This window comes from Castor canadensis, chromosome 2 (genome assembly GCF_047511655.1).
Source record: "Castor canadensis chromosome 2, mCasCan1.hap1v2, whole genome shotgun sequence".
NCBI classification, from domain to species: Eukaryota; Metazoa; Chordata; class Mammalia; order Rodentia; family Castoridae; genus Castor; species Castor canadensis.
Genome location: NC_133387.1, coordinates 140,387,121 through 140,405,399, shown reverse-complemented (window position 1 = coordinate 140,405,399; position 18,279 = coordinate 140,387,121). Strand labels below are relative to the sequence as shown.

Genomic DNA, 18,279 nt, shown 5'->3' with positions numbered 1-18,279 from the left:
CAGTGTCACAGTAAGTGCTACCTAAGATCTACACAATAGTCCTTGGCATAGAACTAGTAAAAATAGTACGCAAACTCTTAAATTCTTAAAGTAAATGTCAGAGATCTCAAAGAGAAATACGTTTGAGTAGAGTTATTGACAATATGTGACGTAACAGTAAGAGCTAAGTTTTGACTGGGGGAGGGAGTACCATATTTTTCAAGCTATGGAAATGTGATTAAACAGCAAAAGGATCAGAGAACTTACTTTATTAGTAATATACATATCAAAACTAATTAATCCAAACAACCTGCAAATATAGTCAAATTATTTTATGATTTTTAAGGGGCTTTTATTAATGAACATGATTTTATTATGTTCATTAATAAATGAACATAATCTGAGACTTCTTTGTAGAGGTTCAACACATTTTTTACAAGAGGTAGGTGTTAAATGAGTCATTGATGCATATCTGCACATATACAAATGGGAGCATGTATTTCATTGTGTACAAACTCTTTACATTAAAACTCCAGTCATTTTGTGCTGTTAGAAAGGGGACTCTTTACCACAACTGGAAATTGCCTTCCGTGATGCCTTTTTTCAATATAGTTTAAACCATAACACTTAAAATCTGCCCTTAGGAAACTTTAAGAATATAACACATTGCTATTAACTATCATCACTGTGTTATACAATAGATCTCTGGAACTATCTAAATAGCATTTTGTATCCTTTGAGCAACATCTCCCAAAGTCTCCATCCCAACCCCCGCCCCCATTAATCACATTTTCTGTACTTCTGTGAGTTCATCTATTTAAGATCAATGAGATCATGCAGCATCTGTGCCTGGCTTATTTCACTTAACATAATGTCTTCAAGATTTATCATGTAACAATGATAGGACTTTCTTCCCCCTCTCACTACTGGAGTTGGAACTCAGGGCCTCACACTTGCTAGGCAGGTACTCTACTGCTTGAGCCATGCCCCCCGCCCATTTTTGCTTTAATTATTTTTCAGGTAAGGCCTTTCGTTTGCTATGGCTGGCCTCAGACCACTATCCTCTGACCTACAGCTACCCATGTAGCTGGGATCACAGGCACACGCCACCATGCCTGACTTAATAATTTAAATGGGGTCTTGCTAACTTTTTAATGGGCAGACATCAAACTACAATCCCCCTCATCGCCACCTCCAAGCAGCTGTGATTACAGGTGTGAGCTACTGTCCCTGGCCCAGGACTTCCTTTTCTCTTTTCTTTTTTTTTTTTTTTTGCCTGGGGTTTGAACTCAGGGCTTGGCATTTACAAAGCAGTTGCTCTACCTCTTGAACCAAACCTTTGGTCCATTTTGCTCTGGCTGTTTTGGTGATGGGGATCTTATGAACTATTTGTCCAGGCTGGTCTTGAACTGTGATCCTCCCAATCTCAGCCTCTCAAGTAGCTAGGATTACAGTGTGATCCACCAGCGCCCAGCAGGACTTAGTTCTTTTTAAAGAATGACCCCTTTTGTACATGCAGCTCATTTTCTTTTCCATCCATTCATCGATTGGGTTGATTTCATGCCTTGGCTGTTGTGGATGATGCTAAACATGAGAGTACAAGTATTTCTTTAATACCTGATAGTAGAATTTCTGGGATATATGGTAGTTCTATTTTAATTTCTTTTTACTTTTGAGGCAGGGTCAAAAAAAAAGTTTGGCTGACCTCCAAACTTGAAATCCTCTTAGCCTCCCAAGTGCTGGGATTATAGGCTTCTGCTACCACACCCTGCCTATTTTAAATTTTTTGTTGTTTGTTTTTGTGATGCTGCAGATCAGGCTCTAATGCATGCTTGGCAAGTACAAGAAATGTCTACTCAAATCCTTTGTCCACTTTCTAGTTAAGTCATGTTTTCTTACTTTTGAGTTTGAGTTACTTATGTATTTTACATGTATGGTTGCAAATACACCCATTGCATAGGTGGTGTCTTCACTGTGTTGATTGTTTCCTTGACTGTACAGAAGTTTTTTGTTTTAGGTTATCCCATTTGTCTATTCAATATATTTTAATGAAATATTTTCTCCATGATATGGAATATTGAGCATCTAATGAAAGTTGTGTTTTAAACACTGTTTAGTGGCTTGGGGAAAATGTTTAAAATATGGCATTAAATTTTAAAATTCAGCATGTAAAACTTTGCCCAGAATTTAAGGTACTTTAATGATCTTATTAATGCAAAAAGAAAGTTTTATACAGTACAGCATATGTTGTTGCCAGTAGTTAACGGCTGAATTTATATTAATGTTGTTGTTTTAAGAAAGTAACATGGAGTGTTTTTGTTTTCTTTTTTAAGGCCTGTTGATTGCATACTGTAGAAGATTTGATGTTCACATTGGTTCTTCTGTATACTTTATTTCATCCACAATTGGTAATTTTCTTTTTATTATGTTGAACTGTACTATCTGCAGGAAAAGATAGAGGCCTAAAAATAAGTGGTCCTAGATTCTAATTATTCATTATAAGTTAATGTTACATTTTTCCATCAAAAAAAGATGACTATATTTTACAATTTATATCACAAGGTTTTAGACTTTTAAAAAGAAAATTAGGGGGTTGGGAGGTATGGCTCAAGTGGTAGAGCACCAGCCTAGCAATTGTGAGGCCCTGAGTTCAAACCCTAGTACCACCAAAGGGGGGAAAAAAAAAAAGAAATTAGATGTGAAGTTAATTCTTGTTAAAATACCTAGTGTTTAAGTAGTCAGTAAATTGTGTATACTTTTCAAATAGTATATGGATAACTGTGTATTTATAGAAATGAATTTGTGGCATAATAACGCCTCACCAGGACCACAAAGGTAATTGTCACTTGAACCTCTGTTTCTACTATTGAGGACAGAGTTGATAATAAAGCAAGGCAAAATAAACCCTATAACTCCTGAGCATCTCAAAATCCATACAAGCAAAGTTCTTTATGCGTACATAAATGGTCTATACCAGAGCCATTTAGATACATTATAGCAAGGCTTTCAAGTCCACAATGGAAGTAAATCTCGTAAATTAAAATGTACATTAGTAGTAGAGAAGGATGTTGTTAGAAATAGGTATCTCAACAGCAAGAAAGAAGTTGAGTGGAGGAGGTGAAGAAGAGAATAAAACAAACTCTACAGAAATACATAAAGCAATCCAGGCACCAGTGGCTCATGCCTGTAATCCCTGCTACTTGGGAAGCTGAGATTGGGAGGATTGTGATTTAAGGCCAGCCCAAGAAAGTAGTTAGAGACCCCATCTCCAAAATAATCAGAACAAAATAGGCTAGAGGCATGGCTCAAGCTGTAGAGTACCTGCCTGGCAAACTTGAAGCCCTTAGTTCAAACCCCAATATCACACAAAAAAGAAAAATAGTCTGAAGCCACTAAGTATGGCACTCTTCAAAGGACATTAATGCCCAGTGCTAATCAACATGATAGAATAGAGAGCACTCAAGGCAAAGGCAGATTCTCGAGTATTTTTCAGTTCTGCTTGGTAACTGTGAACAACGCACTCAAACTCCCTGACCTTCCATCACCTCATCTTTAAAATGAGTAGCTAGACTTAGTCACCCATAAAGGTCCTTCCAGGTCCAGTGATCTGAGATCCTGTGTTCATGGTGAAGCCTGAATTATTAAGACAAGTACAAATGATGTTTGCTATACACTTATTTAAAAAGCCTAGGAAGTACGTAATCAGTACTAAGAAGATGTTTTTCAAAGCCACTTTAATACCTACAGGTACAGATTTAGGATCCTTAATAGTGACAGATAATTGATACTTTTAAAAATTATGCTGGCAGAGCCGCTTAAGTGGTGTGAGGCCCTGAGTTCAAACCCCAATTCCCAATATCCATATATATGTATATATATATATATATATATATACTTTTCCATGATTAATGGTTGGATTGAAATACTAACACAGTTTTCAGATTTTTCAAAAGCTCTGTAGAATATCTCTCCTAATTATTGTGTAGGAACAAAAGAAATTATGAGAAGACATATTGCAAAAATATGTCTTCAGAAATATTTAAAAAGCAGTGCTGGAATGGCGGGGGGAACAGTTTTCTTTTGTAGTGCATGGAAATGACTGACAGTTGGAATTCTCCCACAGCCTATGCCGTTGGCATGATATTTACATTTGTTGTTCTGGTGCTGATGAAAAAGGGGCAACCCGCGCTCCTCTACCTAGTCCCTTGCACACTTATTACTGCCTCAGTTGTTGCTTGGAGACGTAAGGAAATGAAAAAGTTCTGGAAAGGTAGCAACTATCAGGTATGTGCTATACTTTATAATTCACTGACTGAATTGGACTGGAAACAATCCATATACATCAAAGCTTTTATACACCAAAAAATTACCTTACGTCTGTCAGGATATCTTAAGTTTTCCCCACTACTGTCCCTTATTCAGTATCCCCCTGCTGTGACATCAGTGCTCACCTCTCGTTGCTGTCTAATGCCAGAAGCCTGGTGTCTCAAGACAAAGCTACCAAGAAATGGGGTGGGAGGAGGGGAGGGGGCATTTGGGAAAACATATCAGCATTTAACATGCACTTTCAAAATCCTTGTAAAAGTAAATTTCATGGAACTATGTTTAAAGAAAGTACTGAATTCTGGGACTGACATCAGCAATTTATATTGAGTCATAAGGTTTTGAAGAGAAAAAGATGTAATTCTCCCCAGCATTTGAGTATTACAGGGTAGGGCACTCATTTCAGATTTAAATGAGTCAAGATAGGCCTTTCTTCTTCTTTTTGTTTTTTTTTTTTTGGTTTTTTTTTGGTGTCACTGGGGTTTGAAACTCAGGGCCTTCATACTTGCTAGGCAGGTACTCTTACTGCTTAAGCCCACTCTGCCAACCCTTTTTTGTGATGGGTTTTTAGAGATAGCGTCTCCCTAACTATTTGCCCAGGGCTGGCTTTGAACCATGACCTTCTCGATCTCTGTCTCTTAAGTAGTTAGGATTACAGGGATAAGCCACCAGTGCCTGGCAAGATTGGCCTTTCTTTAAGATTCCTAGAGCAAAGAAAATCTGGATTTCAGATCTGTTATGTTTTAGTTCTTTCTTCATACATGTTAAACTCCTTTTGTCTTTTTCTAAATGTCCTTGGTATTCCAGTTAAGTCTATTTGCATTGAAAGTAGGAGGATTGAGAAACCCTTGGCTGCTGAGGTCAGGACCATGGCATTGACCCCTTCATGGAAGCACTTTGTAGGGTAGTTATCTCTGCTTTGCCCTATTATAGCAAACTACCCTCCTCCATCCACCCTCATGCATGCATGACAGTGGTCACATGCATAGAAAGAGAGTCACTTTGAGTGGGTGGCTGCAAATTTGTTACTAGAGAAACTGTTCAAAGTTCATGTTCATCTTGTGGTTGGTCTGTAGTGTCTTTTTTGTAGTGTTATTTATTGAGAAGTGGTTAACAGATTACATTATAGGCTACTAAAACTAGAAAAAGCACTGATTTAGAATTCTTTCTGGTATCTTTAATTTCTTTGAGATTTGGATAAAATAATAATACATGCCTTGCTTAACCTTACAATGCTATTGTCTCAATTTATTATTAATAAATATATACAGAGAGAATTTTACATATTTATGGCCACAAGGTCCTTGACAAAACTAGTAAGACAGCTTTCAACTTTTCATGAAGATGGCACCCACATTAATTGATAGATTGCTTGTTTGTTTTGTTTTGGGCACTGGGGATCCAACACAGGGCCTCCCACATGCTAGGCAAGTTAGGATTTTTTTCATTCTCATGGATTATACAGTCTCCTACTAACCTTTGAATACCATATTCCAAAAAAGGGCTCTGTAGCACTTTTAATAGTTTTGTGTTTCTTCATTTAACAATGCTATTGAACAGTTCTGTGAAGTAGGTTCTATTTTAGGTACAGTGATAAAAGATGAGCCAGTTAGAAATAGGCCTGTTCTGATGGCCTTCTCAAAGTTACACTCCCAGTAGGAAATGCAGGTAGTGCCACTAACAGTACAGTGTGATAGATGTATTGTAATGGTAGGTTCCATGCAAGCTAGAAATGGGACATCCAGTGCCACAGATGCAGGACAGGGTCATAGGTGATTTGGGAGGCTTGCTAAAGAATGTTAAGTTTATGTTGATTCTTTAAGACTGATCCATGTGTTCACCTTGAAGGAACCTTGTCCTCAGTAGCTCAGAGGGAAGAGAACATGGCATGTTGTAGGAACTGAATGAAGCTTAAGGTGGTTATAATGTGAAGGAAGTGGGGCGGGGGGCTTCAGAAAACTGGAGAAAGAAGTTTGGGTAGGAGTCTAGAGGGTCTTGTAAGCTACATTAAAATGAAGTAGACAACATCAAGAGAAAATTAGAGGCATTAGTAATAGAGTCTGGTGATGGATCCAGTGTGGGGAAGAAAGGAAGTAGAGTCCAAGATTTCTGAATAAGGGGCAACAGGTTTGGAATAAAGGTAATGTTATACATTTCAGAGTACTTATAGGAGCACCAAAAAGAGACAAACAGTGGCCACTGAATAAGTGAGTCTGATGGGCAGGAAACACTGCTGACTGTAGATGGAAGTTTTTAAATGTCATGACATACCAAACAAGGAAGTGAGGGCATTCAGGGAGAAGACTAGAGCAGAGCTGTGAGCAAGAGGTTTCCGTTGCTAGGGGCATGTACCTGAGTACTGTGAGGTACATCAGACCAGGAAGCCAAATGATATGGGGAAATGTTGTGTATGGTTGACACTAAGTCTTTAAGTTAGAATTTAAATTTGAGACTGTTGGTAACAACACTTATTCTATCTTAGAGAATTATCTGTGTTGCTCTTACTTTCATCACTGCCATTTTCTTTTTACTTGTAAAAAAAAGTCCTTCCATTCAAGTTCAGCTGTATTTTGTTATAAGAAATAGGTGCTTATTATAGAAAGTTTGGAAAATATTTTTGAAAATCAAGAAGAAAATGAGGCCTACCCATAATCCTGAGCTAAGGTTTAAGTGGTTTTTCCTTCTGTGCCTTCTGGATGTAAATGGACAGGTGGATGGACAGTGCCAGCAGTGGTTCCTGGTTTGCTTTTTCACGTCATTTTGTGTGAGTTCGTTTAAAATTCTTCATGAGATCATTTTAGCGCCTGTATAATATTCTCTTGTATGTATGTGCTATATTTTATCACTTATTTTGACCCAGAAATTTCTTTTAAGGAATTATTCAGAAAATGATGGGGAAGGTGGGTGAAATTGGTAGGAAAAGATGTTCACTGCAGAACTTCAGGTCTTTGTTTTTTATTATAATGACTTAGAAGTTAGTATTATTGCCAGTTACTACTCTAAAAAATCTGTATGTAGACCCTAACCCCATTTTCACTTTAATAATTTTTCTTTTTGTGTGTTTTAATTAAAGAGCAATGCATCTTTACATTTTTTAAACAAGAAACACAAGGTCTGTATTAAAAGGTCAAAGACCCTTTTCTAACCACTCTACCCCTTTCCCAGTCTTTAAAATTTATTTTTCTTTTCTTTCCTTTTTAAAACACATTTTTATTAGCATATGTTAGTTGTGAAGGGGGGTTAATTGTCACATTTCCATATATGTTTACAGTGTACATTGGTTAGATTCATCACCTCTGTCATTCTCCCTCACTCCCTCTCACATACTTAAGATAATCTCCCCAGGCACCAGCAGCTCATGCCTGTAATCCTAGCTATTCAGAAGGCAGAGATCAGGAGGATCAAGGTTCGAAGCCAGCGCAGGCAAATAGTTCAAGAGACCCTATCTCTAAAAACCCTTCACAAAAAGGGCTGGTGGAGTGACTTAAAGTATAGGCTCTGAGTTCAAGCCCCACTACCGCAAAAAAAAAAATCTCAACAGGTTTCATTGTTCCATGTTCATACAAGTGCATAAAGTACATTGACCTTATTCCCTTCCTCCATTCAGCCTTCCCCTCCTCCTTTCCCACTGTTAAGGAGGAGAAGCTACTTTGAACAGTCTATGTGTCACCTCCAAATCTGTTATGCTTTCTCTTGATGGAAATAGTTGAATGTGCAGAGTGTTGTATACATTTATGTATGAATGTTGCATCTCTCTGAAAATACTCTATAGCTCATGTGCTTCTTGGTTTATTCTAGCACATTTCCTCTTTTTTCTCTCCAAGATGTTTATTGAGAGAAAAGGGAATGGTAGATAAGGAATTCAAGCAGGGACGTATTCCTATTCCCTATTGCAGATGCTCTTCCCTGAAAACATCTAAGTTTCGCTCTTAAGAATATGATTCTGCTTCATAGCAGCCACTATAAAAGCAAAGATCACAGCAGCTATGTAATATCCCCAGAAGCGCAGGCTTCAGGGTTCACCCCATGACCCACTAGCTAAATAAGGCAACTGATTCTGGGAAAATCCATTTAAGAGTATCTGAAAACATTTGCTACTTTGTTTTTAAACTTCTCCTTTGTGCAGCATGGATCATAATTGCATTGCAAAAAGACACTCAGAACACAAAATAAACATAGTGAAAAGGAACACAGAGTCTGGTGCCTCAATTTGAATTTGGGTTTTGATTAAGCATGTGACCTTTGGCAAGTTACTTCCTCCAATGTAATAACCTGCTTCAGAAGATTGCTAATTTAATTGTTAGTAATTGAATATGTTAAAATACATGCAAATTGCTTAGAATAGCATCCTAAACACTGTAAATATATTTTTTATCATTTGTAGGAGTCAGGATTTTGTGTGTGTGTTGGTTGGTTTGGTTGTTATTTTTTAGTTCACTAGCTAGATTTTTATTTTCCTTGTTTGGATAACATTAACTCTGGTTCCTTTAACTTACTTGTGAAAGTACAAATCCTGAGCTGCCACAAGCCTTGGAGAAGAACTTCTGTTTAGATTTGTTAGACATGTTTTCCACTGTGTACCAAATTTTAAATATGAAAGATGGAAATTTTAGAAAAGTTAGCTGCAGAATATTAAAGATTAGTACCAAGAGAGAGTCTAATTTTCCAGACAGCTAGCAGTTTTGAAAATTATGTAATGTTTTGCATTTACAAAATTATTTCCTTGTTCATGTGCTAAAGAAAATCTCTCTGTGCTTATGTCCATCTTTTAAGTTCAAAATCAGTTTAGCTTAAATGCTGTTATTTGGGAGAGACAACATTGTTTAACACCAGTTCTGGCAAGTTATTTAATCTTTGAGAACTGACTCTGTCTCCACGTCCATGAAATGAGGTTGGAACTGGGGCAGATAAGAGCAGAACTAATCCACACTGATGCGTTAGCCCAGACTTGGTGAGGCAGGTGGATGTTGCAATCAGACAAGGCAAGGCGGAGTCTTTGAAAGGAAAATAAAGGATTCAGCAAGCCTGGTCAAACAGGCAACCTGGCACGACCTGGTGCGGGTCCCTCAGCCCTGCTTCACAGGCTCCCTCTGACCCCCTCAGCTGCCACCGTCCAAGGCTTTGTGCACCCTTTCCAGAGAATCTCTGTTTAACTCAAAACCTGTCTCCATGCAGACCTCCAGGAAATCAGAAGAAACTGGTCCTCCCATTGGGATAATTACTTTTCCCTGTAATTTTAAACATTGTGTTTTGAACACTCACTAACGTCCTCCCTGCAGGGTAGGGATGTATGTCTCCCTTGCTGTGATACTGGCTCCAAAATGTTAAGAACCCACAGTGCTGGTAACACTTTCTTATACACCGTGAATTCTCGGTTAATTTTACTGAAATTCTTCATTAAAATGCATTATAACATTCAGTCCTTCACCCACTGACCTTTAGTCACTTTGATAAGTGTGTCTGCAAGCTTCCTGGTTGGGTTTCAGCAGCCCTCATAAAATTACCATAATTATTACATGCTTTTTTTTTTCCTTCCCCCGTAGGGGATTGAACTCAGGGCCATGTGCTTGGTAGGCAGGTGCTCTACCACTTGAGCCATACCCTGGTCCTTTTGATTTTAGTTTGTTTTTTAGATGGGGTCTCATTTAACTTTGTCCAGGCTGGCCTCAGGCCACTGTCTTCCTACCTCTGTCTCCCAGATAGCTGGCATTACAAGCATGTGCCACCACCCCTGGCTTGTTTTTGAGATGGTGGGAGTGTGGTAGTTTCACTAACTTTTTGCCCTGGCTGGCCTCGAACTGCAATCTTCCTGTCTCTGCCTCCCATCTCCTGAGTAGCTGGGATTAGTACCATCCCCGGCATTATGCTATTTTGAGAGTGAGGTCCTTTTACATTAGACTAGGTGTAATACCTCTGCAATCTATACATAATAATTTTTGTAAGTCCCCAAAATTTTTGCTACTGTTTTGAAGTAATCAAACACAAAACAAGCACTATAAAATAAAGTTAAAATCTAAGGTGATGGCAAATGTGCTTATACTATTAATCATTTTTCTTTCTAATACGAGATACTTGCTGGCAGAGTTGGCTAAGGTGGTAGAGCGCCTGCTTAGTAAGCGTGAGGCTCTTAGTTCAAACCCCAATATGGGGGTGGGATGGGGGTGGGGGTGGCATGTGTGGCCCAAAGAATGTACATACATGTGAGTAAATGTAAAAACGATAAAATAAAATACAACCCCCCCAAAAAAAGAACCCAGTTCCACAAAAAAAGTTTTAAATATCATAAAAGTAGTCAGTGCTCTATTGTGAAGCATTTGGAAGATGCAGAAAGATAAAAGGGAGAGGAGCCATACTTAACTCTAATACAAGATACTTGAGTTAAGGAAGGACAGTGGCGCATGTAGACCAGCCCTAATCCAAAGTCCAGGACGCCTAAAGTTGGAGGCTTTGGGGTATCAGCAATGTGCCACAAGTAGAGGACGCCACATTCGACCTCATGTGGCGGATCACAGTCACAGCGCGAGTGCACTAAGCACATTGCATACAATCACCATAAGGCTTTCTGTATATGAAACATACATGGATGTCATGTTTAGGCTTTGGTCCCGTCCGCAAGATATCCCATTATGTATAGGCAAATATGCAAAACAAACAAACAACAACAAAAAAAAAACGGGGGGTGGTGGTTAAGGAGAGCAGTGGAGGGGTGAGTTCAAGTATGATATATTTGATATGTCATAAGAACATTTGTAAATGCTACAGTGTACCCCCACCCAGCACAACAATTTTTTTTTAAGGGGAAAAAAAAACCCGAAATTCAAAATCTGAAACCCTTCTGTTCCCAAGCATTTCTGACAGAGATACGCAACCTATAATAAAAAACAGGACTTTCCACTGGAGACTCCCCACCTTCCGGGATTGAACCCAGGGTCTGTAACACGGAGCCATGTCCCCAGCCCTGCCGTGGAGACTTTTAAGATCTCATAGGTTTGCTTTGTTGTTCTTGTTTTGATCCTGGGGCTTGAACTTAGAGCATAGCAAGTGGTCTAACACTGGAGCTACACCAGCCCTTTTGTTTTTATTTTGTTTTTGAAATAGGATCTCCCATTACTTTTTGCCTGGTCTGTCCTCAGACTCAAGATCCTTCTGCCTCTGCCTCCTGAGTAGGTGGGATTACAAGCATGTACCACCACACCCAGCTTATGCTGTTTTCAATGGACAAATATAACTCATTTGTTGCTGTAATGTGGAGACTTCATAGAAATACTTTAGTATTTTACTTGGAGTCTTTCAGCCTTTTTTTTTTTATGTGAAATTCACTGATCAAAAGTAACATTTCTATATGATTTCACTAAAATAGTACTAATTTGGAAATATCAGTTACAAATTCTTTTCTGTTGTTCAAGGCCAATTACACTGTATGTCTTTTGAACTTTCTTTCTGGAGTGCTTCAACAGGTACAGTACCCAGTTACACTTGCTTGATTTTACTTGAAAAAAAATCAGGCAGAATCCAAATTCCTTTGACATATAGAATGATAATTGGAATAATTTTGGGGACACTTTCTGTTTCTAACACTAGGTCAGTGGCTGCTCTGGTTTCTCCAGGTCATACACTCCTTTCGCCTTTCACTAAATTGGCGGAGTTAGGTTGATGCAGCTCCCCTCCAGTGGGCTGTGACTCTGGGTGGGTAGTAAGTTGTCAGTAAGCAGTGAGTTTATCTCTGTTAAATGTCACTAGTGCTTCTAATTATTTTTAGAAGTCACAAAATGTAACTGACAAGTCAGAGTACAGAGATACTTAGGGTGGACTGCTTGAGAGTCAGCAACTCTTGTTCCCTGCTCTAGTGACCCTTTGTTAGGTGTTTCTGGACATTGGTTCAATTCTACGTGATCAGAGGTGTTGGTAAATGCCAATTTGCCAATTTCAGAGGACACCTTTCCAAGTTGAGATTGTTTAGTTACAAATATGGCAATTTATATCAATTTACCAATTAACTTATTATCTATATTGATTTGCTATGTTAAAAAATTGACTTTCAGATTTGCTGTGTCTCTACATTGTTTTTATTGAAAACTCAGTGCAGAAAAGTAAATACGGAGCAGAGATGCTCACTTCTCAATAAGTTGACTTTGAAAGTGTTTTCTGAGGGGCCAGGTGTGGTGGGGCATCCACATAATCATAGCTATGAGAGACGTGGAGAAGGAAAGATTGTGGTTCCAGGCTGCCCAGAGCAAAAAGTTAGCAAGACCTCATCTCCACAAAAAACCAGCATGATGGGGGCAGTCCAGTAATCCCAGCCACATGGGAGGCGTAGGTAGGAGGATCATGGTCCAAGGCCACCCTGGGCATAAAACATGAGACCATATCTGAAAAACAGTGTAAAACCGAAAGAGCTGGAGAGGTGGCTTAAGTGGTAGAGCATCTACCTAGCAAATGTGAGGCCCTGAGTTCCAACCTCAGTGTACCACACAAAAAAAAGTGTTTTTAAAAATCATTTATTTCTCTTTTTAGGAATTATAGTGCCATATCATAACGGGGCATTTGTAGCTCTGATCTCTGCAGGGATGGCTGCCAACATAGGCAGGGCATAGGGAAGGAGAGTAGGCCCACATCCGTTCTACCACGGCTGCTTCGGTTCTCTCTCCTCACAGCTCTGGCTTCTCGACATCCAGAGCTTTAAACTATCAGAAGAAAAGGGGCTTCAGTTTGTCTTACCTGTTTCTCCTTTTTCTCCGTCATTTAACTTGTGATTAAAATGAACTTTCAGCAGCTTCATCTTGTGTGTCACGTGGAGAAGTACCTAATAAATGTTACCTGCATTGATTTGGCACTTATTTATTTTTGAACACGGACATCTGACAATATGTAAGACATTCAGTATCTCTGAATTGAGATTTTGTGATTCCACATCTTTTAATTTATTTATTTTTGTGGTTCTGGGGATCAAACCCAGAGCTTCCACTTGCTAGGCAAGCACTCTACCACTGAACTACATCTCCAGCCCTTCCAGAAGTGTCATGACCATGTAACTACCTTAACCTAGAGATTATATGTAGCACAAAAGTAGCACTGACCCATCCTCAAGATGACTGGTGGAGTACTGTAGGTGTGGGCTTGGTTATAAGCTGTCTCCATTGGTTGAGACATTTGTCAGCTGACATCTCATTTGCATCCACTCTTCCTGTCTGACAAGTCCAAAAGTCCCATTTGGAATGATTCCTCTGTCTTCCTTTTCTAAAAACATTAAAGCTTTTAGAACCCATTTATAAAGATAGGAACATTTATCTTCCTGTTCTTTGCATCTTCTAGTTCTTGATAAAGAAAGTGGAAAAGTGCATCATAATATTGAAATGTAATCATTAAAAGTCTTTGACAGTCTTCACAAAGACAGTAAAAACATTTTTTATTTTTTAATAATTTTATCTGACGAACAGAATAAAAACACTGAAAGTATTTAAGCAGTTATTTTTCCTTCATTCCAAAATATAAAAAGATTTTTATGGGAATATAGACAGAGCTGAAGTAACGATTTGAGGGCTGGACATGTGGCTCAAGCAGTAGAGAGCCTGCGTAGCAAGCTGAGGCCCTGAGTTCAAGCCCCAGTACTAGCAAAAAACCAAACCAAACCAAACAAACAAACAAAAACACTTGTTAAAATAACCATTTGAGAAAAGTTGCACTGGTAATGCCTTTTAAATACTTTATAGAAAATGTATTCTTGATTTTGTTTTTCCATATCTTGACTTTTAAGTACCTTCAAGTTTGTTTTTTTAGCGGAAATTTTTGTTGTATAATTTTCCAAAATTTCAAGTACCATTCTTAAATTATCTTAAGGTCATTTCAGATTATCAGTAAGTTTACATAGTCCCAGAGCTAGCGGGCATTCTCACAGTGACTTCTAGGCCCATTTCATCTTTTCTACTTATACAAATGAACATTGCATGGAACAGTGTCCTGGAGTAAATGTCAGGGCTATCTTCCTTTTGGGGTGGACTTCCCACTTCATGAAGGGAAGTAGTCACATTAAGAAGTGGAGATAATGGAAGATCCAGAGAAAGCAGTTATTAATTGGTCCTAAGTCACATGATTAGGGCTCCTGAAAAGTTCAGTGTCACCCTGACCATCTCCTGAAGAGAGCAATACTGAACCACAACAGTGCTCTGAAAGAAAGGCAGGCTTGATTGTATGGAGCACTCAACGTCTTTTATAAAAACTGAGAATCCTTTTGCTAAATTAATGAATATTGGGGCAAGATAAACATTTGCATTCTCTAACACCTCTTGTTTATGCCTAGATGATGGCCCATCTGGACTCTTCAACAAATGAAGAAAACCCAGTGACTTCTGATGAACACATTGTCCAACAGTAATGTTACACGGACCTGCAATAATGGGTTACTGATTTTCTACATGTACAATTTGACTTTTTAAACCAACTTTTGAATTGACAATCTGAAAGCATTTTCAGTGATATGTTTGCAAATATATATTTTTATGAGTTGATACTGAAAATTACATCATAAATAATGAAAATGTGTGTGCTTTTAATTATGTCAAAATTGTGCCTTCACATGAAATAAAAGCATATGGTTTCTGTGCTTTCCAAGACGTATTATACACGGCATATTTTTCTAAAACAATGCCTTGATCATCCTCCCCATACTTTCCTAAGGAAGTGTATTTCTTTCATCTCTAATGATAGATCAAAGTATGACTGTCAAAGCGAGTTTATGAACAGATGTTTTTGTTAAAGAATTATGTAAATCTCATCTCCTCTACAGAAATAATCACTTAAATCCATGCAGGAAGGCAGGTCAGCAGTGGAAATTTGGACCTTATGTCATGCAGAGGTTAGAAATATATAATTTAGAAATAAATATAAATAACATATTTTTATAGTAGAACTTTTGAAAAATTACAGCTCTTTTTTAAAATTTGAGAACTTAAATTGCTTTAGACAGCATATATATTAGAATATTTTTTCAGGTGTACAGAACTAGATATCTAGTTTTTAGTCATCCACTGTTTTCTTGACTTTCAGTTTCACTTTGGTATTTCCGATCTTTGAAATTTGGTTCTGCTGATGGCAATTTGATCTTTAAAAAGATTTTCTTACCCACGTGTATGTATTAATATTTGTGGCTCATGTTTGCATAGAACACCCCCAACAATACCCACAACGCCTCTTTTCCCAGTTTCCATCCCTTTCCTCCATAGGTGAACACTGTTAACCTTAGAGGAAGTTGGCGTGTTAGCGTTCACAATGCAAGTGTACTTCTGTATCTCAGTTTTCTTGCCCACAGAATGAATGGTTTAGATCAATTAATCACTCTGGTAACTTCCAACTTGAAAAAATCTCTTTTCTTATTCTTTGAGAAATCTCAGGTGTGACCTTGAACATTTTCCTGGAAATCAGAGATCAAATTGTCTTTCCATTTTCTTTGAGAAATTCCCAAATGACAAGTGATTGCAAAAGCAGCAGGATTTTGTATTTCTATGTAAATAGTGCACAAAATATGTGAATGTATCTAGTCTTTCATTCTAAAGCCAGTTTTTTTTTTTCATTTTTCTTTTATTATTCATATGTGCATACAAGGCTTGGTTCATTTCTCCCCCCTGCCCCCACCCCCTCCCTTACCACCCACTCCACCCCCTCCCGCTCCCCCCCCTCAATACCCAGCAGAAACTATTTTGCCCTTATCTCTAATTTTGTTGTAGAGAGAGTATAAGCAATAATAGGAAGGAACAAGGGGTTTTGCTGGTTGAGATAAGGATAGCTATACAGGGCATTGACTCACATTGATTTCCTGTGCGTGGGTGTTACCTTGTAGGTTAATTCTTTTTGATCTCACCTTTTCTCTAGTTCCTGGTCCCCTTTTCCTATTGGCCTCAGTTGCTTTAAGGTATCTGCTAAAGCCAGTTTATTAAAAGACAAAACCAATGCCTTTTCAAATGGATCAGACAGACCTTTGATGTTAACTTTTGCTGAGTAAATTGCAAATGCTACTTAATACTTAATACCCTACTTAATTGGGTCCTTTTGTTTATGGCAAGTGACTTACATGACAAGTAAGAGTTATTTTTCCCTCCTATATATCAAGTTTTGAATTTTTTCCAAGGAATTTAATTTATTTGGCAGATTCCAAATAGAACAAATTAAGTGCCATTTTAAAACTCCCAACTGTATTTTTACTTATGTCAATAAATGCTTGTTAAAATACAACTTTTCTAGTAAAAACCTGCAGTCTCATCTTTATGGTATTCAAGCTACAACTACATTTTATGAAGAAGGTTAAAGAAAATTACTATTTTTTTTTTTAAAAACTACATTGAAATAAGACAATCTCTCAAAGGACTTGGGTTTTATTAATTAGTAACTAATATTTTAATTTCTTAAACCAGATTTTTTTGCAACAGAACATTAACTAGTAGATCTAGAAGTCTGAAATCTTGACTTATTTGAAACAGATTCTACTTATCTAACCATTAGTTGTCTGAAAGTAAATCTTGTTCCTAGTTAGCTATTAAAATCTTATCAGTAGGCGGGGCTAGAGGTATAACTCAGTGGTAGAGCCCTTGCCACCATGCACAAGGCCCTGGGTTTGATCCCCAGCATGGAAAGAAAATGTTATTAACTAGAAATAAGAAGTAGAAATGAAATTCCTAAAGTCTCTCTATCCTCAATGTCAACTTAATACTGTACTTGCACAATCTTAGCAACCTAGTTGAAAATAATTATCTAGAGAAATATTTTATAAATCAAGATGAACAGATAAGGGAGATGAAAATTAAGAAGAAGAGAATCTGGGTTTGTTTTTTTTTTTTCAACACAAGTCTTAAAAACAATAAGATATATTGTATTTTTTTAATACTTTGTGAAAAAAAAATCACTTGCTAAAAAGTTCCTGTGAATATTTTTGTGACTTATCAGACAGAATCACTAAATATCTCAAACTGTAATGTAGATGATTTTTTTATCTATTTAGTTCAGCAAAAATAAGAGCCTATGAGGAAAGACTTTGATGTCCTAATACATTATATTCTTCTTGTAGCTCTTTTTAGAGGAGCATTTCCTTGTTAGTAGAGTGATGTTTGGATGGATTGGAAGTCACAGAGGCTCTTGGTCTGTTGGATTTAGGAGAAGGGCTTTGGTTTGTTAGAGAAAAACAGAAGTACACTCTGAAGACAGGGAGAGCAGGAAAACTTGGGAGCAGGCAGCTGTCCTGATGGCTGGTCCTCAGGCTCCCAGGTGCAACCCACAGGCAAGGCCCAGAGCAGCTCAAGTTCACCCAGGAGTCGAATCCTGAGTGCTAGGGGCTTTTCCACTCTATAGGGAGGGCTTTGGTGGTGGGAGTGCAGGGAAGACTTGGGGTGGGAGTGCAGGGAGATTTGGGGTGGGATTAAATACAAGTAGGCTTTGCAGTTTTCTTTGCTCTTTGAATTTGGTTTTTTTTTTTTTTTTTTTCCTTTTGTGACACCAGAAGTCCAACCCAGGGCTGGAGAGTGCTCTACCATAATAAAGATCCAGCTCTTCAGTTTCTGCTTCAGGTGTAAAACAGTGTAAATTTTACATTTGAGTAAAACATATTTGAACTAAATTGTTTAAGCTTGTTTTCTGCACTTTCAGTTGGATCTCGGCCAGTGAAATCTCAGAAACACAGGACTTGGATTTCAAACGAGTGCAATGTCCTTTAAAGCCAATTTCTAGCTTCCTCTCAATAAGAAAAAGATTAAATTTATTCAAAATGATACTAAATGACCAGTTCTACAGCTTTAAAAAAATTATTTTCAGTGTCCTGTTTCTCAGGTTGATTCTAAAGTAGGCCGGTAAAGGTAATGCAAATAAAACTAAAATACTAATATGAATCACTTGATGCTTCCTGGAAGAAAATATCCTGCTAATTCTCTACTGAAGACAAATTTTCAGAGTAAAAAAAATACAATCATATATAGGCCATAATCTAATAAAGACCAT

The 18,279-nt window shown here is 37.8% G+C and overlaps 1 protein-coding gene across 7 annotated transcripts in view; it reads left to right on the top strand.

Annotated features, from left to right (window-relative positions):
• The window catches only part of Sppl2a (signal peptide peptidase like 2A), a 47,539-nt gene extending 32,629 nt beyond the window's left edge, over window positions 1–14,910 (top strand). For 5 of the 7 annotated variants that reach the window (XM_020184795.2, XM_074065938.1, XM_074065937.1 and 2 more), the window contains 3 exons: window positions 2,313–2,387; window positions 4,103–4,263; window positions 14,600–14,910. In XM_020184795.2, the coding sequence (XP_020040384.1) occupies window positions 2,313–2,387; window positions 4,103–4,263; window positions 14,600–14,674 (311 nt within the window). In that variant the 3' untranslated portion in view covers window positions 14,675–14,910. Of the gene's footprint in view, window positions 1–2,312; window positions 2,388–4,102; window positions 4,264–14,599 lie in introns of those variants that run through there. The other 2 variants (XR_012445458.1, XR_012445459.1) reach the window with 2 other exon arrangements.
• The last annotated feature ends 3,369 nt before the right edge of the window (window positions 14,911–18,279 follow it).